This window comes from Haliaeetus leucocephalus, unplaced genomic scaffold (genome assembly GCF_000737465.1).
Source record: "Haliaeetus leucocephalus isolate CR32 unplaced genomic scaffold, Haliaeetus_leucocephalus-4.0 Scaffold555, whole genome shotgun sequence".
NCBI lineage: Eukaryota > Metazoa > Chordata > Aves > Accipitriformes > Accipitridae > Haliaeetus > Haliaeetus leucocephalus.
The window spans coordinates 4,771,743-4,798,455 of NW_010972991.1; the positions used below are offsets into that span (position 1 = coordinate 4,771,743).

A 26,713-nucleotide genomic window follows, 5' to 3' on the forward strand; every position below is an offset into this window, starting at 1 on the left:
TGTTCCGTCTGGAAAGATGTAGAGAGCTGAGCAATTCTAGTTTTTTTTCTAATAATTTTATCAATTGGAAATTTAGATATTTCTGTTTAGTAAGGAACTAGTAGTGTTAGGAAACATTTTTTAAAAAGTCCGTAGTCTTGCTGTTATAGTGGGGTGTTTTTCCTCTATTGCTGTCATATTTATTTCTATAGTCTGGTCATTCTAATGAATTAGGACTTCTTTTTGTTTTCAGCTCAGTGAATTAGGTTGGACTCTCACCCAAAATCATCTTAACCAAAGCTCTTGACTAATCCCCCCAAAATAATCTATTTTTAGGTAGAGTTTTTTAGTGTTCTTAAATGTTTTGTCCTATTTGATTTTCCTTTCACTTTTTTCAGGAAATTAGCTATTTGAAGTAATGTTGGGTCTAACTTTGGTTTCGGTTTCTCTATTTGCAGTATCAGTTATGTTCATCCCTGACCCGCAGGGCACCAATGTTTTCTAGTCAGTATTTGATGTTTGTTGCTTTGTCTCAAAGCACAAATTGAGCGGTGTGCAGTCATGAGGATGGAAAAAATTCCATATTTAAAATACGCCTAGTGAGAGCACGTGAGTTTTAGGAAAGTTGCAGCAGCTTTTACAAAGATAGTGCTCTTAACCATCTTTTTGTCCTGTGTAGTAGTTGTTGTCCTGAAGTACTAGCTAGCTGTTGCTTACTACTGAGAGAGTAAAGGGAAGTTGATGCCAATTGGCAAAGGAAAAAGCAGATGCTACTCAAACTTACAGAAATCCTAGTCAAGGGAGAAGCCTCTTTGAGAGAGATGCATACACAGGAAAGAATGGAGCAATAAATTTCTACACCTGTAACAGTGTCTAACAGTTGTCCTTCTGCTTATGTTTAGTTCTGCGGGCTGTGAAGGGTCGTTCTCACTAGGGTCTCCACTCTGCTTCTTGCCTATGGTGTTGTAGATCTTCAGAGCCTTCCCCAGCTAACATTACACTATTATTTCCTGTGAAGCTCAAGCTCTATGAGATACTGTAGTACTCCGTATCTTTTCCCTTAAACTGTACTATTAAAATTACTATTTCACCAGCCTTAAGATGGTGGTTAATAATGTGTGTAACAGACTGTCCAAGAATGCTCGTTTTCTTTGTTAAGCAAATGGTTTTCAGTGGTGACTTGAAAATGCCTTCTCTGGAGGTCAGTATGCAAGCCATGAATTTTTTTCAAGAGCTAATTTGTGTGGTTGAATTAAGAATCTTGTGTTACACTCTTGCATTTCATTTTGCTTTGAAAAGAAAGTGGAACAATTTGTCACTGGTATTTTATTGCAGCTTTGACTCTTTACTAATTCAATTTATTAGGGGTATGTGTTCTTACGGATTATCTAACACCAGCAGCCTTTTTCCCAAACAATTGTTTGTTGCCAAATAATTGTGTTCCCTGTTTATTTATATGCCTAGAGATAAAACACAGTTCTGCATTTTCAAAAGTCACAGTGGCATATAGATCCAGGACTACGTTGATAAAGTAAATCCAGAAAAATAGTACAATGTCTGGAACAGATGCATGTTTGCTTTTACAAGGTCATGTAGCATTACATTTAAGACTTTTGGTGCAAAAGAATGAATTTTCATAATCTCTTTTTCTTTTAAAACAGACTGGAGGCCAAGAACAGAGTGCAGCACTGGCTGTAGGTAAGAATTGAAACTTAACCTGCCTGAAAACTCTCCTGACATATAAGAAGCAAAAATTATAATATGTTAAAGGACAGAAAATGGGACTGTACTGAATATGAGCAATTTTCTCTTCAAGAACTTGTTTTTCCCTATTTCATTCTACAACTTTTGAAATCTGTAGTGTTCACTAGAAAGTCCTGATCTATAACGTAATTTATGCCTCTCTGGTTAAAAATGCTAAACCAGGTTGCAAGTGTGTGGTTTTTTGCTTGCACAGTAACTCACCATGCAGCCTGGTAATGCTTTTGAAAACTCTTCACTGTAGCGATGTGAAGAAGTACCATTGTTTCAATAAAGGCATTTGTGGAGTGCACAGAGTATAGTAGTTTGGCCACATCTAAGAACGTACCCTGGAAGATTGTGCTTAAACTCCTTGGAAGATCTGAGTGAAGACATGTTTTGGTGGTTTTTCTTTCTCAGTCTCTTCAGTAAAGTTACTGTGTAACTTTACTTCTTATCTGAACCAGACGCCTTATGCTAGAAACCAGTATTCTGAACTGGCTTGTAAGACTGAAGAGGTAGCATGCGCTCATGTGAAGGTTTTAGCTTTTAGTTTTATCACCTACTTGGCATCTAAGCTACTGCATAGAGTGTGTGTGTTATACTTCATGTTTATTGTGCTGTGCCAGCATAGCTATCTTCTGTCAGATTTGGAAGGTGATGCTAGCAAACATGAGGTAGGATTTATTTTTCTCCCATTTCTGATTAATTATCAAAAAGCTCTTTGAATTCTGGGGAGCTGATTAAATTGATTTGTTATCAGTTTTGCTGACAACAGTAGAAAACATTTCTAAGTGCGGTGTCCAAAATTATTTGAATGCTCTATTGAGTAATTAAGAATATATGGCATTATAAATGTGTTACTGAAGTAATTGTCCCTTATTTTAGTGAATGATTGATCTACTAAAATACTTGTTTTGCAGAGTTGCTGGTTTTGATGAGATTTATATCACATTTTTGTCATTCTTTAGAGAGTTTCTGGTAATGTTGGGTCAGACCAACAGTCATTCTGGCCTACTGTCTTGCCTTCTGGGTTTATGGAATGAGTCTAGGAACTGGGCAAGCATGCAGCAATATTTTCCAAATCTACAATAAACTAATGGAAAAACATCCAGTGTCAGCAGTAGTAGTACCTTTTTCATTTGGTAACCTTTTCTTCTGAAGTCATGGATAAGTGTATTAGCAAAGTTGCAATTAGAACTAGTGACAACTTTTATTTACAGCATCGTGTGCATTTGCAAAGGATACATTGTAAGAGTCGCTAAACTGAGTCAGACCATGGGTCTACTAGGCACCTATAGTCTCTGGGAATCACCATCTTACTTCCCTCTGCATGTGTGCACTTGGTTTTGCTCATCCTTTCACACCCCCCACTTATTCCTCCACTAGAGCAGTGCTCCTGCTCAGGAAGGTGAGAGTCATACAGAAAAGGTAGCAAAACTCAAGAGGCATTGCTGGGAATGGTACTGCCTGCAAAAGGAGGAAGGCTGTCCAGTGAACAGCTACAACACATGGCAAGGAACTTCTGTTTTCTTTGAAGACACTGTGAATCAACAGTATTTTGGGTATCGAAGGGAAAATGTTTATAAACCAAGGTGCTGGTGTCCACTTCAGCAGCCCTAAAGTTCAGGTGTCTGACTGCTGATGCTTTCACCTTCTCCAGTTGTGCTGAGACAAAGTAGCTGCCAGATGCTTAACAGCATCTTAAACCAGCTGGGAATCACCATTGTGAAGGGTTTGAAGGGACTGACAGAAGCCCCACCCAGGCAACACTTTCAAGAGCAAAGCACCAGTAAGCTAACAGTAGTAAAGATCTGGAGTCTATTGAAAACTGGGTAAGCTTCAAAGAATGGGGCAAATTTACCTAGATGTTGCTTTCTGAGTAAGGCTAAAACTTGAAAAAAGCTTAGTACCTAACAAAACTTGAACCTTCAAATGTGAGCAGATGCCTGGGGAAGAGTGGGAACAGGGAGAGCATACATTGATGGTTCTTTTAGTATATATTTTCAGGTCAAGTATTTTTTGGAGCCAGATGTGATTATTAAATGTATTCAGTATTGTTTAATGACTTTCTATTCCGCATATGTGCCTCGTTTTCCCCAAGAACTGCTGCAAACTCCTTGTGAGATGAGGTGAGATGGACTTGTAGAGGTCACAGATGAACTGGTGCAGGAGTTGTAACTCTGCATGATATTCTGCATCCTTGCTACTGATCTTAATGGTTTGCAGGTTGTATAATATCACTGGAGAATAGCAAATGTTCCTCCGTATTTCCAATACGTGGATGAAAATAAAGTGTCTTATAGCTTACACTTATAGGACACCTCTAGTTTGATTTTAAGATTAAAACAAAATTTGAGATATGTTGGGAGAGATGGAAAATGAGATGATCAGATTTAGCACAGCTAGAGAGATCTGGACCAGTGTGCTCTGGGTTTTTTGTTTGTTTGTTTTTTACACTTGCTTTCTAACAAGAAATAACTGTCCAGACTCAATAAAAGTAGTTGATACTGTGCCTCATGAGGCTATCTGAAGAAGTAACTGGAAGTAACAAAGATGGCTGTAGAACCTTGATCTTGCAAGAAATCTCCTGTGAAACTTTAAAGACGCAACCAACTATGTAGAAACCAATTTTCTCTGTCTGCCCTGCCTAATGCCTGCCTGTTTTGTTTCTGTTTCTGAAAACAGATGGGATGGTAAGGAAATCATTCTGCTAGTCATTTTCTGTTGTACTATCAGTAACTTGATGTGTTTTATTAGCCTTCTATATTTTGCAAACATACTTTGTCTGACTGGTGTCTCAGAAAAAGGAAACTCCACAAAATAATCAGAAAGTTCTCCTGAAATATGGAAATCTGCCCTTCCAGCTTATGTGATTTGGAAGGCCATAGAACTTCCCTTCCTCCTTGGTAGATCAGAGCTGGTGTGTCACTGAACTGAATTCACAGATGGACAGTCAGTGTCAGGTTCGTACACACAAGGTTTGTGGTTTGGTACTGCAACATTCCAAAAAATCCCTTAAGATAGAATATGTCAGTGAATATTTATATCCATCAACTTGATGACTAGGTAATTTGTCATAATATTGTTAGTGTAGGATTTGCAAGCCAAGGTGCTGAAGGGGTGCAACAGTTTGGAGCCAAACTGAAGGAAAACATGTCATTTGAGTATTAAAGAGTGATGCAGCTGATTGTACTCCTTGTCCTAGTACATTAGATGGCAGCATTATCAAGGCTGGCTGTCAGAGCCTCAGTACAACTTCACCCAGCTTGGGTACTGAAACATATGGGAGTCTGATTCTTATAGATGGAAATTTGGCTATTTTGAAAGAAAACACATTTCCAAATAAAACTAGGCTTGAAGAGGAGTGCTTTTTCACAAGTAAAATACCAACTAAAAGGTGGCAGATCAATTGAACTAGACACTATAGTGAAGTTAGGTATTGAAAAGACTTTTTTTTTTCTAGCAGTTAGATAAAACTTGCAGGTTTGGGGCTTGGTTTTTTTTTTTTGGTGGGGTTTGTTCCCCTCCTCCCCCCCATCTTTACACTGAAATAAAAAGCTGGCAGGAGAAGGACTTACCATACAAATTATTGTTGAGTTTGTTTTTTTTGGAGATGAGAGCTTGACAGCTGAATTACAGGCTGACGTCTTTGAAATATGAAACTTTCTTAGTAATGTGGTATTAGAGCACAGTTTTAATAGGCATACCATCTTTTGTAGAGTAAGAAGCTTTTTCTGTAAAATAATAAAAAAACAATCTGTAAATCTACCACATCTCTTGTTAAACACTTTTTTGCATCTTTACCTGATAAAAATAGAATGTTCTCAGCCTACTTTGAAAAAAGACAAACTTCAAGATCAGCCACTGTTTCCATGATGTCATAGTATCGTGGACTAAATGCAGTATTTGGGCTGGAAGAAAATAGCTGACTCTGAGCTGTAAGGCTCTAAGGTAGTATGAATACATTTGTTACAAGCTTCCCTTTCTCTGGAAGTTCAAATTGTAAGGTAGTGACCTCTGTTGGAGGAGTTACAACACTGCAAAAGGCTTTTAAGATTTCAAACTTTGAAGGAGAAAGCAAAGTGTAGATTGCATTCCAATGTAAATCTCCCTGAACTAAAAAAAGTGTATTTTTTTTCCTGATGATTGCAATGCAATTGAATTAAAAAGAGCATTATGCAGAATTACGTTAGAAAGCATGTTGAGCTTGTGTCATTTTGAAGGAGGAAAGCATATCTAATTTTTATCCCCAGATTCATTCTTGGAAGAGTTGTGCAGTTACTCATTGAAGGGTAAACCAGAGCAGATTTTTGGAGCATAGTCTCTCCCCTTTTCAATACAAGTTCTGTTTTAAAAATAAGAGTAATCCTTCCAGACAAACTGGGTTTTATTGCAGACTTGTGTGGGCACGCTTAGTTATTTTATTGTAGCTCCTGTCAAATAAGTTATTCAGTGTCAGCTGTGCCACTAATATATTCCCGAATTAACAAGGCTTTAAGACTGCCTCTTCTAAAGGAACTGTGGATTCTTCAGTGCTTTTCCCTTGATTTCCTCTAAATGGAAAAATGGACTGAATAAACACTGACCTGACCATACTTTACAATTCTGGTTTTGAGGAATGTGAGCCTTTTTTCACTAGACTATTTTCCCTGGCAGGTCTCCATTTTCCTGATATGACAAGTTGTGAATTCAGTTTTGTTCAGAACGGAGACTTTATTGATGATGTGTGATCTCAAAGTAACTTCAGTTTCAACTAAAACAGTTCATTGTATCAAAGTCAGTTTAGCCAAAAGAACTGACATCAGAGGCAGCTTGAGGCAGCTTTAAACAGCTTTTAAGTAGCCTAAATACTTAGTTTCCTATACAAAAACATTTTCTATATAGCTGTATAAATTGTTTTCCCACTATTCAGATAAGATATTGATGACTGAAGCCCCTGGAATTCAGTGGTGGGTTTGTTTGGGGTTTTTTTGGGTTTTTTTTTTGTTTTTTTGGCTTGCATATCTTTTATTCTTGATACAGTTGATTTGTAATTAGTGGTGTGTGGAAGAATAACCACTAGGTGTCAGGAGTGGCAAGCAGTGTACAGATCTTTGCATAGGTTTAGACTGTGAAGTATATCATAAAAGTGTATATAAAAACTGATGAAATCTTAACATTTGCTAGAACAACTTGTCCAGCAAAGAATGAAATTGTGTGTTTTATGCACAACTGGTGACTGGTGTGGCACTTCGTATATGTGTTTGGTTCAACAGTTAGATGTCTATCTGAACTGATACCTTTAATAATGTTACTATAGCTATGATGAGTCCTGAAAATGAGACCAGCCTATCCAAAATCTAACTTATTTTAAGCTAATAGCACCAAGCTTCTATTTCTTAAATCTAAAGCTGGTAATTTCCATATATTGGTCTCTTTTTCCAGACTATGAGTGACAACTACTATTTTTTTTACTGTTACCTCAATAATTATTTCTTGTCTGGACAATGTATTTTATTACTTGGGGATTTTGTTTAATGACAGATCTTTATTACTTTAAACACCACTAATATCAGTAGTAGGAATTAGAAAGTGTCAGAGGGCATCTATGCTTCTCTGGCACTACACAGAAGATAAATGTGTGCATTAGACTAGGAAAAACATGTTTGGATCTAAGGAAAAAATTACGACTTTCTGAAAAGAGTGATTCCCGCAATGTAGTTTACAAGCCTGTTTCCATCTCTGCAGCACTCTCTAGCTTTTAAGGTTAAGGGCAGATGCATTCTCACTGCTTGTGAAGCTTAACTGCTTCATCGGGAGAGAAAACGACAGTCGATCCAATAGGCTGTCCACTCTGTGATTCCATGTGTTGCTAAGGGCTGCCTTGGATTCAGCTGATGTGGGCAGCCACCTATTCACTGTCTTCCCCCCCGCTGCCGTTCATGGCTAGATACTATAGGCAGAAAATGTTCAGTAAGCCTTGAAACAATCGCCAGGCTGATAGGATTATAGTTCTAGAAAAACAGTATAGGGAGACATTCAGCTAGGTTTTTGTTTATGTATTAACACTGTAAGTATTGTAACAGTGTAGTGTTATACTATAATGTTAGACTTTTAATGCTATAAGTGTTTTTCACTTACTATTTTATCAAAATATCTCTGAATTGGAGGTTTATGCCGCACATACATGACCAATTGAAAATTTAAAACTCAGTCCCTGAAAGAAAATGTTTGCTCTTTCATTAGATGTGCTTTCATTAGATGTGCTTTCCATATAGTGTCATGCTTAACTTCCTCCTCCAGACTCTAGAGCATAGATATGAGGTTTTCACGGAGTACAGTTTTCACACTCTGGATGTTCCTGTTCAGTCTTAAGCTTCGTTAAAAGTAGTCTTGGGAATAGCATATAATTTTCCAAAAGGTGAGCCGATTTTTTTTTCCCTTGAAGCAGGCATTCTTCAATGGTCACAAACATATAGGTTTTTATCTATTTATTTAACTGGGTTTTTTCACTAGTTTGAAAGCATGCTATTTTTCTGATAAAGCAAAATTTACAATGTCCCTTTTGAATGTCTTTGTAGTATTTTTACCTTTAACAAGAGTAAGTTTTCTAGCTGCCCACCAATTGCAAGTAAAATGCTTGTTAATGTACACTTTTTCTTTCAGGTGTGAGAGGGGGAATTTCTTTAGTGCTCGGCTGAATTTAGTTACATCATGTATTTCTATTAAATTTCCCCTGGGCTGAGCTTAGGAAAAAAAAAAAATTGAAATGTGTCACGGATGTTTTCAGCATGAAGGGCATGCGTGCAAGACTTGTTTTGAAAATATGCCTTTGCTTTCCGCTTGTCTGATCATGACACTACACGCAACATCATACAACCCCATAAGGCTGTAATGGGCCAAATCATTGTAATCAAATGTGGCATTCCGTATGTCTTCCTCTGCAAGTAGGTCAAGTTTAAACCATGTTCTTGGCTTGCGCTCTGATTTCCCATAACCTGCTCCACGTGGATCAAGTATTGTGCTGGAGTACAGAGCATGTCAGGAGGGATTCTGGGCAGCTTCACAGGGACAGTCAGTTTTTAGACAGAGACTAGTGGGTTTTTTTCTGCTGTGATTTTGATGTTGGATTCATGGCAAGAGAAAACTCCATTGGTCTAAAGCGTGCTTTTACTGAATCTCACACTGTCATTTTGCCTAATGAGTTACCTTTGGACACTGCACTATAAAATGTTCAAATCGGTAAGACCACTAGGAGAAAAAACAGTTTGCAAGTTTTGAAGTGTACTATATTCTGAATGAGAATACCAAATAAAATTGGACAAAGGTTGACAATCTGAAGCTGTGGAAGAACAAATAGGTAGTGACCTAAACCGTACTTAAGGCTGGGCATGTGATTATTTTGACGTTGGTGAGTGCAATATGCAAAATTCTTCTTGATAAGGATTACAGCTTTAGTGTGGATTTTGTTCCGGTTGCGCTGGAACAATTGTGGGTCAAAAGGTGTGTTAGCACACACAAAAGTTACTTCCAGTCAGTGTTTTGAGTCAGCTGTTTGGCTCTGAGACAAAGCCCAGCTGCAGGATATAAAACTCAGTCAGTAGCAGTGCTTGCTATTGGCTTTGGTCTTTATACAAGCTCAAGCCTTTCTTGAATTGGAGCTGACTGATGTGGCAATGTGCTCAAGAAGGATGCAGTTAGTGCTGGAAGATGTCCTTGACTAGGCAATGATAGCTCAACGTCAGAGCTTGTTAACTGGAACCGCATCTGACTTCATAAAACAGTTTACTTCAGCTGAAGTTGTGGACTTTCAAGGAAGTTGGAAGAGTGCTTAGTAAATCAGTACTGACTGGGCATGCCGCTATGGTGGTTAATTACCAAGATAAGTCTTCATAGAACTACCAAAATCTTCTGTGCTGGTGATGTTTTTACAGGACATCAAATAGCAGAAGAGGTCCCTGAAAATAACTAATGGCTAGTTTTGTAGACTGTTTCTTTAGATGCAGATTGTCATCATCTTTAATATTAGAGCCAGTAGCAGACCTTCTTTCATGTGTTCTGGACCCAGCAGAAATGCAAACGATGAGCCATCTTGAACAAAACAAGAATCTCTAGTACATCTGGATCTGTCAGGAGCCTGAAGCATCTCTGAGCTAGGCTCCTTTACTCTAGATTGATCCAGGTATTCTGCTGACATCACGGCCTCTCAGAAAGGTCAGTTTTCATTTTCCCCTCTACAGGTTTCCACCCGAGTGCAACAGGTCAGCTCTTCTTGCTGCTTAGCTGTACCTTTTGGAGGAAAATAATGTACAGAAGTGCAGAGCCATCTAACCTGAGCCGTGGCATGTTGACCTGCTGCTGCTTCCATGCATCTGGGAAGTTCCACACTGTGACACCATGGTCTCATTTCTAGAAGGCCATTTCAGAGCTCGAGAAGCTAGTGCTTAGCCATGCAGGAAGAATAAATTCCTATCTGTTGGATCTTACATTCATTACCTTGAATGCTAAGGAGAGAGAAAGTATTCTCCCAAGAAATGCTAGATCAATTATATCTTCTCAAATTGAGTTTTCAAGCTCTCTTTCTAGCTTCTTAATGTCTTTTTGGATTACAACTTGGAGGAATGGTCATTTTCACAGCTCTTAAAACACAGAAAATCTTCTAGTATTAAGGAATACTTGAGATCCTCAAGTAGCTGTTAGAATTCATCTTGATACAAGTTTCAAAAATACTGTGTGTGTCCAGCTTCTGCTAGATTTTCATTCACTCCATAAAAACTGAATATACAGTGAATGTTTTGCTGTGAAGAAAGCAAATGTGTGTGTGTACCTTGTACACAAAACTGACATGACTGAAGTTTATCAAGATTTTTTCAGTATGCTGAATGCATGAGGGAAGAGGTCTGTTAGAACTTCATTATGAACAAGTGTTCATGCGGCTTTGTAATCATGTAAATTGAAGTGTGTTGCTATATCACATATTGTCATCTTGTTGCTGTCGTAGTTGAATTAATCCATTCTCATCATCTTCAATTTCTCTCCTTTTCTCAGAGAGGCTGTTCACTGAACTGTTACCATTAGGTCAGTTGCATCTTCTGCTTGAATTTGTTTCCTATCTACTGTTTCATTGTAGTGCCAAACCTTTTATTGTGCTTCTCTGTGTTAAACTCACTCCCAGAGAACAAAGCATATATTCTTATTGGCAAACTTTTCTGAGGGGTGAAGGTCTGAATGAAAGAATTTGTATTGCAAAACTGACTCCCTGACCCCTTACTCATTTTAGGAGGTGGTAGGGATTCAGTAATCTGTTCTGCAGTGGCTATATTCTCTTCTGTAAACTTATCTTCAAAACACTTAAACCCTTCAAGCATGCTCCTACTCTAGCCTTCAGAAGTAGTATTATCCAATATTTAAACACATGCATGACCCTGTAAACTCTTAAGAGACTGGTTAATATAAAAACAAAGGCAAAACCTACATAGAGGCATTTACTTGAGGTATTGAAAATATTTTGGTGGAGGAGGGGATGGTGCAGCTGAAGAGCTGAAGCGTGGCAGTAATTGCAGGTATAGTTAGAGTTCTCTTTAGGCAGTTAATATCGTTCTCTGCTATGTATTTGCTGTTTGCTTGTTAATGTTGGAATTGAAATATGCAATACGCTGTTTTGAGGCTGAGGTTTGGTTTTTAAATCTGAATCTACAGACTCAATCATCATTAGGCAGCTTGTGCTTTTGGGTTTTTATCGCCCCTGTTGAAAATTCTTGTTTAAGAATGCCTCTGCTTTTTCCACATTATGAATGTCCTCGTTGTTGGGGAGTGGACTAAGTGGGTTATTCAGTCTTGTGTTACAGAACACGCTTGCAAGATATGGAAAGGTAATTTCTCTGCTTTCTGATGTTGCTTGTTTACACTGCATTGGTGCACGTGTAGCATTTGAAGAGTTCACTGAGCTATGGAAGAAAAAGCTCTGGAAAAGCTGCCTCTTTGAAGAAACACGTTTTGATGGAATAGTTTTTAAGATAAGTGTCTAAACTGGACACCCTGATTTAAAACTTCCTTAAATAATGGGTATTTCTCACAGGCTCAGAAATCTGACTTTCCAGAGAACTGAGTTCAAATGCTTAGGAAGCAGAACTTGCATTTTCTTGAGTTTCAAGGTGAGAGCTGAACATGCAAAAAAGCAAGCGTACACCTGCTGATGAAGTTCTAGGTGCAGAATTCACTGTGATCAGTTGGGTTACACTCAAAGTTGCTTTTCTAAAAATCTAAATTGTTGTTTGGTCATTCTGTAGAAGTTGCTGGAGCAAAGACCTGAGTAACCTTCAACAATCTGGGATTAATTCCCACTTTCTTCTGTAGCTTTTGTTGATTGTGTGAGTTATTGCTGAATCTTGTGGATCCTGAAAAATAAATTGCGTGCTGTTCTTAGTTTGCTTTTCCCTCACCCAGTGGTTGCATTTTTCTTATGGAACTCAAGAAATCCGTCAACACAGGTTCTGAAAATTTGTCTTGCCTGACAATTTATTTTGACTTCACATTGCGTCGGTTTTCTTGATTCCTAGTAAATTAATAATTCTTACTGTCATGCTACCTCCTTCCAGGTAAACATCAGTCTTCAGTAACAGTAAAAATTGCGGGGGGGGGGGCAGGAAGGCATACACTGGAAGGTTGGTATAGTGACACTAATTTGAAATTTGATTTTTTAGATTTTATGCTTGAATCCAAATGTGAGACTGTTGATGACTTAAATAATTTGAAATCAGATTTTTTGCTTAGTGTCTTGTGTTTGTCTTGCAGCAGAATTCCAGTGAACTCCTGGTATTTCAGGGCAATGGTTCTTCAGGATATTTTCAGCCTCTGTAAAATATGGGAGGGTCCTTGAAAAGGTGCCTTGCTATAAAATGCAGTTTTCATAGTCATACTGAAAGTATTGATTTCTGAAACTTACAGTGTTGTTTGAAACTGTTTCCTTAATTTATCTGACCTCGAGTAATCTAATGACTATTTAATTTTTCTTCCACTTTTCATATCTTTTAGCTGGGATGTGACAGCAAGCATAAGAAGAACTGTTGAAACTTGATTATCTTCTGTTTTTGGAAAAGTCTAACTTGCATTTAACTCATCACTTACGTGATTTGACGGGAAAAACTGTTCATTGGCCACAGATGACTACTACTAGTAGGCTTTCCAAAATTTGTTTTGGATTATGGAGAGAGAGTAAAAACTCAGGCTTATGACAACACTAGTTCCATTTGAGGTTGCTTTTGTCCTAAGCAGTAATTGTCCTTATTGGCTGCAGGTTGCCGCAGGGGTTGCGGCAGTTATGCAAAACAATTGGTCAGTCATCATAGCTAACATATTCTTTAAATGTATTAAAGAAAGATGAAAAAGAGCCAGTAATTCAGAACTTATTTTTGTCAAAGCTATAATTCTTAATTTTTTTCAACAATTACTCCTCCCAAGAAGAAGGGGAGTAGAAATGTGCTGTACAGTGCGCATTTTCTACTCCCCACCAGAAGGTGATGAATCCAGTGGGCAAAACCCAATGGGAGCCCTGCTCCAGTGAGCCCCAGGCATGTACTTAAAATAGGAAATCGTTATTGGAACTAAATTATTTTGCCATTTTTATTTTTAGGTTTGCTGGCATGGGTAATCTCATTAAGGTGCTAACCAGGGACATAGACCACAATGCAGCACATTTTTTCTTGGATTTTGAAAGTAAGTCTCTCGGCCCTTCACAGCTGGTGCATTTAAAATGGTAACAGTAGGGTTGCTTATACCTGCTGCAGTGAAGGCTAGGGGACTCAATTTACAGATGTGCAATTTTAAAAAAGATTTGCATGTGTTTTTTCCGTTCCTCTTTTTTTTTTATCCCTCCCCACCTCTAGTAGTAGCCAAGCCACCATCATGCTACTGTATAAATTTTCTTTCCTTGTGCTTAGTCATTTTGGGTCTCTGTGGTCAGTGATGTCCATCCATCTGCCTGCAAATCGAGTAATCATAAAACAAAAAATTCTGTCAGTATGCCATAGTAATCTGTGCTAAGCAGTTTTTCACTGTAATCCTATCTTATACAAGAGTGAGTACTAAATCATTCCTGATCCTGGTTTGGTCATTTGTGGTGCAGTTAATGTGCATTTTTTCCATCCAAAAGTCCAAAGTGGAATTGTCGGGGCTTCACAGATGTTTTGGGCACCTTGTGTAAAAGATCTGTGGCATACCTGTGTTAGCATTTTCTGCACACTGAAATGATGTATCTTGATGCGTTTCTTTATAATGGCTTTCTGACAAAATTATAAGGGCTGACAAAATTAAAGCTCTTTCCTTCTGTTGTCCCATCAGGTAAAAATCTGTAGCATGGCTACCATGTCAATGCTTGCAAATACAGTACTTGGTCCTCAGTGTGGTACTCCTGCTCAGGACACTGGTGCTAGGGTGTGCTGGGACAGAATTAGTCACTGGCAAGGCCTTCGGTTGGAGTTCTGCCCCGTTCTCAAAGGGGCAGCTGTGAAGATGTTGGTGACGTAGTCACTTCTTACAGGAAAGCTGCATTGCATCTCTGGGATCACCAGCTGTACGTCCTCAAGGTGGGGGTCACCCTCCACCCATCAGGGTTGGCAGCCTGAAGGATGGGTTCGTGCCTGATGGAACTCTGGTCTTTCCCCCACAGCTTCAATCAACTATATTTGGGCTGTTCCTTCTTACAAAAAGAAAATTTTCTTTTCTCTCATTCTTGTCTTGGCAGGTACCTTAACATGGGGAACCTTCTAAAAGTTTTGACATGCACAGACCTTGAGCAGGGGCCAAATTTTTTCCTTGATTTTGAAAGTGAGAAGATGATTTTATATATCTATTACTCTTTGCCTGCAGTAGACTGCATTTGTCATGTACTAAGTGTATGTTTTTGCTTTGCCATCCTTCTAACAGCTTTGCATGCCTGAGCTATGGATAATTGTTCAGCGAACTTTTGTAGAAAGCAATAATCTGTTTTAAAATAACCTCAGTTTCTAAAACGTAAAATCTTTATTTCAGGGAGGGCTTTCAAATCATATCTTACTGCTGGAATCTGATATGGTCCTTGTTTTAAATGAAAATTCTGTCTGCTTTAATCAAAACTTTAAAAAGAATTTGAATTATTTGAAGACTTACTGAAATTGCAAGGAGATACATGCACCTTAAAGGAAGGACCGAATATGAAACCTGATTCTCTTTTCTTCACTTCCAGTGTGCCACTGAATAATGCTGCATATACAGATTGGCTCACAACAGCTATTCATAGCTCTCCAACATCATCACGTTAAAGGTGTATATGTGAACCTTATTTGATTTGGCATTGAAATTTGATCGTTAAGCTCATCCCTCCTTAAAGGGGGGGCTCAGAGAGTATAGAGATGAAATTGCTTTTGAAAAGAGACGTGTAGCTTGTCTGATCAATGCCAAGCATTCTGGAAGGTTCACATATTGTTAGTATTTCTGCTTTTAGTTTTTGTTGCATGATGTAATGTAGCCTAAGAATGGCAGGTAAGTGTTGTTGGCTGCTGCTATGCATGTTTAATTACTTTCTTTTGGGATATGCTATTGCTTTACCTAGCTGTACATCAGCAAGCATAAAATAAGCAAACTAATGTTCAGGTGCATTTCGACCACGTAATAGAATACAGTGGAATAGCATAATAAAAAAATTGATGAAGTATTGTGATAATTTGAGATTCATTATATCTTCTTTTCTTTTCTTCCCTCAAATTATTTTTCAGTTGTGTTTGATGAAACAGTAGCAATTGATTGTATTAGTTCTGATGGGAAAGCAAATGCTTGGAGAAACATGTTTTTGCTTCAGTGATGTTTAAAGTTGTAACTTCTCTAATCCCTTACCCTGTACTGTTGATTTTATCAATTGTCTCTTCTGAATATATTGTTATTGGAAGATTATAGCCATACATATTATTCATAAAGGGAAGATAATCAAGGGCTTTGTTCAAAAATCAGAAAGAAAAATGTTGTTTAAACCCACTTGAAATCTCACATATGTGAGATGCATTAGAATAGGTACAACTTAGTGAAGTAGGGAGAACTGATATGGGAGAATATTGGAGTTGTGAAGCTCCAGCTTAATTTGCAAATAATGACTATTTGATTGGATTAAATTAAATTCAAGTTAGCTGGATACAAGAGGCATAATTCTAAAATCAATTGCAATAACAATTGCTGCTATTTTTAAAAGAATAATGATTCTTTAGCTATCAATTTTGTTTTAAAGTGCATGTTTTGAGCATGAACAAGATTTGGCATGAGAGTAAGCAGGTTGCTGACATGAAATGTTTACATACGCAGTCAAATTAAGTGACTTATATTATGGCTGAATTGTTAGACTGTTCTTTATTCACTTTGGACCCTGTCCTGCGTTTGTTTTTTGCTGCTATATTGTGTATCCATGCTTCTTTCTACTGTTTCAGATAGCTTGCCTTGACAGGATCTTGGCTTTGACACAGTCAAGATCTTTCTTCAAGACTTGGCACTTAATCTTGTGATACTTAACATTGTGTTTTTATGTGGAAGAGCAAGTAAGCTCTGTATTAAAAACAAATTTGCCATTCTATGTTACGCCTGGCCCAGTAATACACAGTTTGAAGTCTTTTGTTCTTAAATCCACGGATATCTTTGGAGTGAGTAGACTAGTTAAACATTTCTTGCACAGTACCATGAAGAGCTAAAAATCTAATGTCCATAAACCTTTATAGGGATACAAACTCCAGATTTAGAAAGGTTTTAGACTGCTTTCTAAGATTTTTTTTTTCCAGATGTTTATCTTGGTGCTTAATTCCAGTGATTTGTGTGACTTGACTATCAGAATACATGCAAAAAATGTTCTGATAAATGATATAATGGGCTGTTGGCTTCTCCTTGCCTTACCACTGGTTAAGTGTATGTTTTCTTTGGTCATTCACCTTACCTATTTGAAACAAATAGTTGCTTAAGTATTCTACTAAAGTCTCTGCAGTGCCACTTTAATATGAGCAGAGTAAAATGCACAGCTTTGTAAGGACAATATTGTTAATGTGAAACAGGCACCTACAATGTGGGAAACTTACAGCTCAACTTCTGCATTGGTGTCATCACTGTCGCAGTGCAAATCCTTTCCAAATTTACTGATTTGAATAGTAGCTAAAATCCAGAGTACTTTTGGTTGCAGATGGTGATCTCAAGTGAGCGCTGAAAGTATTCTGCATTATCTCCAAAGAACTTGGCTAGGTTTCAGAGGAGCCACAAAGATAGCATTCTCCATAGTAATGATGATAGAGATGAATAAATTATTTCATCTCCAGCAGTCTGGGATTTTTCTCTCCCTTGCTTGCGAGTTTTGTCCCAGCCAGTTTCAGATGAGTTGATATGTTCTTCCCTGGGAAAAATCTCAGTTTAAATAGTGTCTGCTGTGCAGTATAAACTTTTCACCCCAAATTTCTCTCCCTACTAGTTCTGTAGGCTAGCCAAATATTTTTTTAAACAGTCACTAAATGTGTGTGTTCCCCGCATGCAATATGTTGTCATATTTCCATAGCATTTAGTTCACATAACGGTGTTTGTATATTGTTTTCAAGTCTACTCTTTTGTCTTTAATGCATTATCATGTGAGCTTTCTGAACTCTAACTGTATATTGCATCTAGTTCAGTAACGTTCTGATTAAATTTAAAATTAATTTAAATAAGAACTCCCCATTTACGTGAGGGACCTCAGTCTTCACTTTTCTTAGTGTTGGATTAAAAATGGGAAAGTTGCCCTGAATAACCAGAGGTCGACTCCTGTGGCAACAACATCAAACCTCAGAACATTTCAGTGAGCTGTGCTGTGCTTGCTGCATTTGTTCTTTCTGTAGAAAACATTGCTGGGTAAAGGCAGAGCCTTATCATAAAGTTGTAGCAGAAACTTACATGCATGGAAGGGGAAAAGGGAAATCCCTTCATCCTGCTGTTTGGATGCCCCGCATTGCTGGTTGCTTTTTCTTAGTCGTGAAGACTAACTCCAGAAGTACAACTCCCTTTCCTGCTCTGTGCACTCCACATTGAGGAAAACGAGTTCCACAATTAGTGATTCTCAAGTGAAAGTCCTATAGCTTGAGTCCTCAGGCACATATTGATATGTGGGAATGCTACCTCCATCTATTCAAGATTACAACAGTACTTAGGAAGAAGAACCTCTCCCTCTTTCTCCGCCTGTGATGGGCTTTCAGAATGCAGTGCCCTAACCAGCACTGAGAAGCAAATAAACCAACTGCTCTGAGCTAGCCAGCACTAGGGCTTGAAGATTTTCTATATTGTGCCTTTTAAATCTATTCTAATAAAATCCTAAATGTATTGTGAAGTGAATATAAAAGAATTTAGGTTTACTTTTTAAATTTGAGCTCTTTTCTAGGTGCAGAAGAATTGCAGATGGGAGAGGAACTTAGTTGGGACAAATCAGGTTTACAGATTTCTTCTATTGGAGAGGACTAGGTGCACCAAACTGAAATACATACCAAAAGAAATAATCCAGTGCCTACTGGATTTTAAAAGTTACATACTTAGAAGTTTTTTTATAATCAAAACAAACAAGCAAACAACCCACCACCCCAACAAATTCACGTATAAACCATTATTTTAGAAATGTTTCCTGGAATGTTTTAGGGAAATTAAATACAGTAGGTGGCTGATTATATCCTAAGTGAAACACACTAACAGAGGTTTTGAAGGTGTTGACTTGCATAGCCAGCTGTTCAGTGAAGACCACTTAATTTGTGTCTGAAAAATGATTTTCATGTCTAAACTTGGGAGGTCATAGTATTACATCTGTTCTGCTTGTTGGTGGGTTTTGAAATGAGGAGGAGGAGTTCTTGTGGGCCCTTCTGCTGTCCTGTCCCATCCCGTCCCCCACCCTGCCCTTGAAAAATGAACTATCCTTACTAAAGAGAGTAAAGAAAAAATGGCATGAAAAATTAAATAGGCAAGAGACGTACTCAGTGTGAGATGATCCAAGTGGCAAGTCTTGATTGCATTATTTAACAACACAATCTGGAATGCTACAGAGCTTCATGTTTTAGTCTGTATTTCACTATAGCATTTCATGTTTGTGCATGAACTGCTGCCAGTCAACTGGTGCTTACCTGTCTGCTCTTTTCCCTCATTTTTTTTGTCTTCATTTCTTACAGCAGTCTTCAGCAGCTTTCAAAATTATAAATGTGACCTTTGTGATGATCTGAATAGCCCTGGCCACTTTTACTTGATGCCTAATCAATGTGGTGCTCTTTTATTTTTGTTTAAAAGGAGTGACCAGCTTTTTTTCACCCCATAATTCTTGATGGTTCTCAAAATATCACAGTTAAACTGTTGCAAGGTCTATATATAGGCATAATTGCTAATAATGCTCACTCTCTATGCATTAAAACATAAAAATAAGTATACAAAAATTACAGCAAAATCCAGACAGGCAATGCATGTGAAACTTATTTTCTCCTAATACAAACTTTGTTTTCTTTTTTTTTTCCTAATATGTAACACTAGGATACTGTCTCTTTTTTTTTTTTTCCTTCTTCTTTTTAATGTAAGTACATACCTAACTTCCATCACTGTTAGTGGCAGTTATACATATGCATCATGGAAAAGCATTTTTAAAAAGACATTTTCCAGACTCTTTAAACTGCTCGAAGTCATGAGTATATATTGTCTGTAGATAGATTTTGTTTGTCCCTAAAAAAAAAAAAAATTCTATTGTTAATACCCTGGCTTTTGACATTGGAAATCCTGCATTAAAATATAGTGATATTTATTTCATAACATATTTTGCCCGTGTAAACAGAGAAGGGTTTTGAGGTGGGTTTTGGGGTTTTTTTTGGTAAGACCTTCAGTAGCAGCTTCAATAACTTAACAAATTTTTTTATATATATATATATATCAGTCTAAAAGGATCTAACCTTATAGCTTCCATCAGAACTTTAAAAGAAAAATTGATCTCATATCAGATAAATAAGGTCTGGAATATTTGTACTAGGTGATTATTTTTAAAGCTTAAAGCCTTTTGTTGATTCTTCTCAAAACATACTTCTTATTGAATCACATTTCTTTAAACATGTATATGTGGCTTTTTGAAATGATGATCAAATATACTTTTGGAAAGTCTTTAGCTAATTATAGAAAAACTGAGAGACAGCATATATCCTTAAAAAGGGGAGAGGGAAGAAAATCCCCACCAAGTTTACACTAGATCTTTTGGTTCTCAGCTCTGATTTTGCAATTAGGGCAATAAAGAATATGTTTTGAGAATTAAATATATTCAGAAATAAAAGATATGGCTCCTTTCCCAACCAGTAAAAGAGGAGGCAGGGAAGATGGAAAATAATCTGATGCAGTGTTTCTAGATAACAATTAGACGTGAACACCTCCTGTAATAATCTGCAGTGAGTCTGTCTTTTGAGTTCTTACCTAAGTCTCTTCCATTGAGTTTGTACTGTACCCCAAGGTGAGATTGATACGACAGTCAAAGATGACTTGTCAGGACTTCTTCTCCGAACTCAATTTTAAATAAGTCAGGAAGGATAGATTCCAGGTGGATTTTTGGGATGTAAAATGAAGCTAAAAGTCTACTAAAATTAATCCAATTACTCTCTTGGAGTCCCTCATACGTTGTAGTAGCTCTCCAGAGAATGAAAATTCTTGATGAGGTGCTGCATAAAGAATTTGTCCCATAGGTGATGGTGTGCCTGTTGAATTCCATATTATTGTTAAATATATATATATTTAATATGTTCTACTGTTTAGATGCCCAACCTACAGAATCTGAAAAGGAAATTTATAATCAGGTGAATGTAGTGTTAAAGGATGCAGAAGGAATACTGGAAGACTTGCAGTCATATAGAGGAGCTGGCCATGAAATACGAGAGGTGAGCTAGAGCATTATGATTGTGCACAACCTGTGGTTGTTGGTTGTCTGATCCTAACCAAATACTGCTGGATTTTAACTTTGCTTGCAGGAGCTCTTTTGGCAGAGCATGTTGTCTATTAAAATTGCTGTCTTGAATTTCTGCTCTAGAATGTTCCTTTTTAGCAGCAAAAACAGGCGTCACTTGTTTCAATAATATTAATGCACACATGTAATAGCAAATGATGCTTTTCAAACTTTTTATGGAATTGTTGCTATTGATTTTTTTTTATTATATTCCTACATAAGCTCTTCTTGAGTTAGCGGTGAATTTGGAGGGAGCGTGGCATGACTACAATGCAGTATTGAGTAGTATCAACACCTTTTGTACGCTAATTGGAGAAGTCTGATGTGTGATAATCCTAACACAAAGGGCACCTCATTTTCGATCCCTTTTAATTGGCTTTTATTTACTAAAGTAGACGTTTGGAACAGAAGCAAAGTTTCTGTACAGCATGTCAATCCATTTTTCCTTTACCTTTAAGAAAAGGTGGAATAAATGCTCTCTCAACCCCCTTTGCTTCTTCCTCAGATGCAGCAATGGGGGCTGCTTTGCTCCTAAAGTGAGGAGTTACTCACTGTAACATATCCTAAGAAATATTGTTAGATATGAGGAGTCTCTGCTCACTCCAGGTGAATTTGAGATACTCATAGCCATTCAGCTTTAATTAAAGTACCATGGTTTTTTCTTTCTGTTGAATTCATCAGGTAGGTTTAAGAAGGGCAACTGTGTCACACAAAACGCTTAGGAGGGGAGATAGCTTATTTGTTCTTCAAGGAAGGAGCATGTTCACAGAGAGGCTGTAGGATCAGGCAGGAATGTGTGTCTCAGCAAGGAAGCCTGCAGCTCCCATGGAGAAAGAAGAGAGACAGTCCTGAGAGGAGGCAGACATCGCAGGAAGGAAACTTTCTAGGGACCAGAGAGGAGTGTGCTGCAACTCACAGCCCAGGGTTGATTGAAACAGATTTTTTGGAATCAAGGACTTGGCCGTGAAGATGCAGCAGGATAGTTATGAGCATTTTTATTTCTGTTTTCTTAGTAATTTTGCAGTTGCTAAGTAGTCTAGTTTCTATCATAAAAACCTGGAGAGATTGAATTTAAGGCTTTGTCTGAGAAGCTTACTGTAAAGCTCTGTATACACTATGTCTTGGTGGTGCTTTTTGTTGATTATGCTGAAATGTTCCTACTGTAATATTTAGCCTGAATTTCACAGCAAATTTGAATTTATTTTTTTTCCTCTTCACTAATTCAGAAATTGGTCATAGATACCAACATTAGGATGAGGCTTTGATCACTAAACTTTTTTGCTTGGAGGTGCCCCAATAAAGTTATTGATTTTAGTTAACTAGATCTAGTTACGTAAATTTTCTTATTCGAGTAGCTTAATTTTTAACAATTTCTTTATACTCTCTCCAAGCTGTTTTCTTATTCTGGATACTTATTTTGAACACAAGTATATAGAACTTTTTGGAACAGACGTGGGTTAGTACAGGCTTGTCTCTCAACTGGAAGCTTCTCAGGAGGTAGAATTTTTAATTACTAGCTCTTCAAACAATTGTCCTGCATATTTTTTTTTTCCAGCCGTGTATCAGTTATTCTTAATCCGAGCATACTTTTTTCCTCTTTTTTTCTAATTTAAGGCAATACAGCATCCCAGTGATGAGAAGCTGCAAGAGAAGGCATGGGGTGCAGTTGTTCCACTAGTAGGCAAACTAAAGAAATTCTATGAATTTTCTCAAAGACTAGGTAAGTGGAATGGTATTAACTTGGGGGTTTTTGTCTTCATTAATTAGTATGTTTGGCATATTCAGATGTGATTGCATCTAGGTCAACCCCTTGTTAGTAGATAAAAGCTCATATTGCATAGATTCCTTCTGTACACTGGATTGAATCTTACTTATATCTGCATACTGTCTTCTTGCATGTGAAAGCAAACTTGCTTCAATGGATGCTGAGAGGAGAGAGGCAACAGGCACTTAGTTGTCATCTTCTTTCTCTACCCCTTTAGTAACTCTGGAAAGCACTAACCAGCTGATTGTTTTGAAAATTAGTAGGCTAATTAATTGGGAATTAACTCTTAATATTTCTGATACCAAGATTACTTAAAAGTGACTGTATTATTTCCTCCTCAAACACCAGAAATAATTTGGTCTGTGGAAATGTCTGATCTTAGTTCATGCAGGTGCAATACTTAAGATGGTGCTTCATGCCACTTACAAAACTAACTTGACTGATGTGTCTAAGCTGATAAAACCTATTAGACTTTATTTGTTTTTTCACAAACTGTTTGTGTTACCTCACTTTTAGACACAGTTGTTAGCATGGCTCGTAAAAAAAAATGAGCTCAAAAAATGGAAGCTTTATGCAGGCAAGTTCTGCTTTGTTCAAGAGGTGAGGTATTTTTCTCAAGATGAGCAGGAAGTTGGATTATAAGTTTATCTTAAAACAAACATGACTTCTGCTGATAGGTATGCACCTCTTGAATTCTGTGTTATCTTAAAGGCTGCAGTCTGCTAATACAGGTTATTGAAATATGTTTTACACAAATGCTGCAGGCAAAGCTGGAATAAAACTTTTCAAGAAGTTTTTTCATGGCTGTCAGTACTGATTAGACCTAGTCTTTACAGCAGTTTATAAGTAAATACGGTAACAGTGGCACACAGAAGCAATTCGTCAAGCCCCTTTATTTTTAATTGCCATGTATTTTGGCAGATGTATATTTTAAGTCTAGCATATCAGTCAATAGAGATACAAGAAGCAGGTGCAGTTGTATATTGCAAAATACTTTCCTCTTGTTTAAGAGGCAGGATTGCGAGGTCTGTTGGGAGCCCTAACAAGCACTCCATATTCACCAACGCAACACCTGGAGCGAGAGCAGGCTCTTGCTAAGCAGTTTGCAGAAATTCTTCACTTTACACTCCGATTTGATGAGCTCAAGGTAAGAACTTGTTATAATTTTGTAAGCACAAAGGCTAGCAAAAAGAAAACAAATATATTTACTGAAGCAATCTGGATTGTGTTGTGTTCTGTTCTAGAAAAGAGCGTGCAGTAGATACTGAAATTTCTAATATGCTCGGCTTGTTCGCATGACCTAGAGTTAGATTGAACTGGAAAGCAGATGAAAAATCATATTAGCTTTAGGCACTTGTTATATTTCAATTCATATTAATCATGTTTCTTCATCTGAATTTGGCATACCTTTTGGGATAATGCTGCTCCTTTTAGGACGTGCACACCCATAGTCCAGCTATTTTCTTGCTAATGTGCAAAGAACTAAGCTGAAATAATATTAATTTGCTGGTCTGATCCTTGGAGTCAAACTAGCAAAGCCATTTTTTTCAATTTACTAATTTCAAATTCGTATATAGGAGACTACTCCATTTCTTGTTCTTGTTAGATCTTGTTCTGAAAAATCTGAGAATTTAACCAGAAAGCTTTATGTTCTACATATCACTTCCCAATGTCACAGGCCTTTTTACTTCAGAATGCTGAATATTTTCTTTTTATCAGTACTACATTTTATGAATACTTGTCCTTATATTTTTCTTGAGTTTTTCACAATTGTTTTACTTCCATATCTATATAGATGACAAATCCTGCTATACAGAATGACTTCAGCTACTATAGAAGAACTCTGAGCCGTATGAGGATTAACAATGTCCCAGTAGGTAACCCTTGGATGAGTTGAAATATAATCTTATACTACCACCTATCTTTTTCATGTACAGAACAACAAAATTCTTTTTTCCTTTTGTTTTATAGGCAGAGGGAGAAAATGAAGTAAATAATGAGTTGGCAAACAGAATGTCTTTATTTTATGCTGAAGCAACGCCAATGTTGAAAACCTTAAGTGATGCTACAACAAAGTTTGTGTCAGAGGTAAGAGTATAAATTTATAGCTTGGATAGTGTACTTCAAAGCACTGCAGGGCCAGACATAATTTTACAAGACAAAACTCTTGTACCAGGCTTAATCTAGCACCTAGAAATCGAACTTGGTTTTTTGAGCCTCAAGAAACATAAAGTATCTCTCTCAGATGCCATGGAGGTTAGAGTAAGTTCACGTAGCCACCTTGTGGATGTGTCACAAAAGGTTAATGGATAGCATTACAACATTGCTATCGATAGCTTTCCTTGAGGAGGGAGGTAGGAGAGGTAAGTATGTTGCCTGCATTTTGGTGGTGGTTTAGAGCAGAAACTTCAGAAAATTGAAAGGGAAATAGCTTGGTTGTGCCTGAAGGAGGGAACAACGGAATTGCAATGTAGCTTCCTTTTCTCCTTCCCAAGACATTCTGTTGTGCTGTGTAAAGTCAAGTATACTTATATTATTGCAGAAGAAGGGAGGAACCTGAACTGGAAAAGTTCAATGTGTCAACATTTTGACACATCCCTATTTATCCTTAACTATCTAAATAAATATTAGTGGCAAAATCCAGTCACTACAAGTATTGTGCTTGTCTTCTGTAACTGTGATGATTTTTGTCTTGCATGCAAAGAATGCATACTATTTCTTAATAAAAAATAATTGTACATTACATGATTAATAAAAAGATACATGTCTTTTAATATTTTTTCCTTAAGTTCTGCTTTGCATTTGAAATGCCTTGAGAAAAATGGTGTCTTATTTTACATTTCTTAAAATTGTTGCAGACAAACATCCAAGTCTTACTATTGCAGCAGATGCATGTATTTGTCTATAGAAATTTCTGTCTTTAAAGAGCAGGATTCCTTTAAAACTTCCCAAAAGTCAGCAGTGTCAATGATTTATTTCTTTACAAACAAGCAAGCAAAACCCATATGGTAAACTTTACTCTGTAAGTTGCTAATCCATATTGTAACATTTTTAAAAACCAGTGCGAGGCTACCTGATTTACCATAGTTGTGTTGATGTTTTTAATTCTTCCACATTGCCATGTGAGCAGACCACTGATCTGATTTAGGTTTTGTAGTATAATATTTCACAATAATTGAATTGGAAACTGTTTATCTTCTGCAGAATAAAAATTTACCGATAGAGAATACAACAGATTGCTTAAGCACCATGGCTAGTGTGTGCAGGGTCATGCTGGAAACCCCGTGAGTATAAACAGTGCTCGTATTGTTTATGAATCATCTCTGTATTTAAGACATGACTTGTGATGCAAAAGGTGAAAGAAATATAACTGGGGTAATTAGGAGCTATGGTGGGGTTTTTTTACCAACTTAGTTGTTTATCTTAACATGAAACTAATGTCTCATTTTGCTAGCCATGCAAATCATGCGGTCTACTTTTCTGAACTTATTAATATTTAAAAATAGAATGGCTATGAAAGCTAGACAACTCTTGGCACTCCTTATAAATGGTTTTCTCATGTATAATTCAGGAAAATATACTATTTGAGCATGACTGCCTAAGGCCTCCTGGAAGAGGGGTTATGGGCGATGCGTTGGATTGGTACCTCGTTGCAAGTTGGCTTGGCTGATGGCTGTAACAAAATTACAGCGCCCCTGTCTGGGGAATTATGAGACGACTTTTGGGCATGAAGGCAGTCTGTCTGCTGTAAATTTGAGAGGCACTGGGAGTGTGAACAAGAAGTCAAACTAAACTTTGGGGTTTTATCTGTCTCTTCTGGATTCTAAGTAGCTTCCCATTGGTAAATGTACTCAGGTATAAGGTGTGTCTTATTTAAGTTAGTTTCTGTCCAAATACCACAGTAATTTTTTTTTTTTTTTTTTTTGGAGCACATTGAGAGCTCCATTTATATTCTTACCCTTCTTAAGAATAGTCTGCCCCATTGAAGAAAGTAGTTAAGCGTTGTTCATTAAGCTTGATTTTCCTTTTTTTTGTTTCCTGAGTCAGAAGTTTGGGTTGCGTTTATATTAGAGGGTGGTGGGGAAGAGAGTAGGAAGCATTGAAGGCAAAGTTAGTATGTATTGTTTTAATAATTTTTTTTTCCTGCAAAAACATATACCTGAAAGATGGTAGCAGCAGGGTGCTGTTTTAGGTTTCAGAATCTTTGTTAATTTCCAGATAACTCTTTCTAAGCAGTCATCTGACTTGTAAGCAGGTTATTGGGGGGGGGGGGGGGG

At 37.4% G+C, this 26,713-nt stretch overlaps 1 protein-coding gene across 1 annotated transcript in view; it reads left to right on the top strand.

Moving 5' to 3' along the window:
- Nucleotides 1–26,703, top strand: part of FAM49B (family with sequence similarity 49, member B) — a 40,146-nt gene extending 13,443 nt beyond the window's left edge. Inside the window, exons 3-9 of the mRNA XM_010577119.1 lie at nucleotides 1,641–1,677; nucleotides 20,485–20,606; nucleotides 22,286–22,391; nucleotides 23,447–23,583; nucleotides 24,232–24,309; nucleotides 24,408–24,524; nucleotides 25,641–26,703. Of these exons, the coding sequence (XP_010575421.1) occupies nucleotides 1,641–1,677; nucleotides 20,485–20,606; nucleotides 22,286–22,391; nucleotides 23,447–23,583; nucleotides 24,232–24,309; nucleotides 24,408–24,524; nucleotides 25,641–25,724 (681 nt within the window). The 3' untranslated portion in view covers nucleotides 25,725–26,703. The remainder of the gene's footprint in view (nucleotides 1–1,640; nucleotides 1,678–20,484; nucleotides 20,607–22,285; nucleotides 22,392–23,446; nucleotides 23,584–24,231; nucleotides 24,310–24,407; nucleotides 24,525–25,640) is intronic.
- Nucleotides 26,704–26,713: the final 10 nt, after the last annotated feature.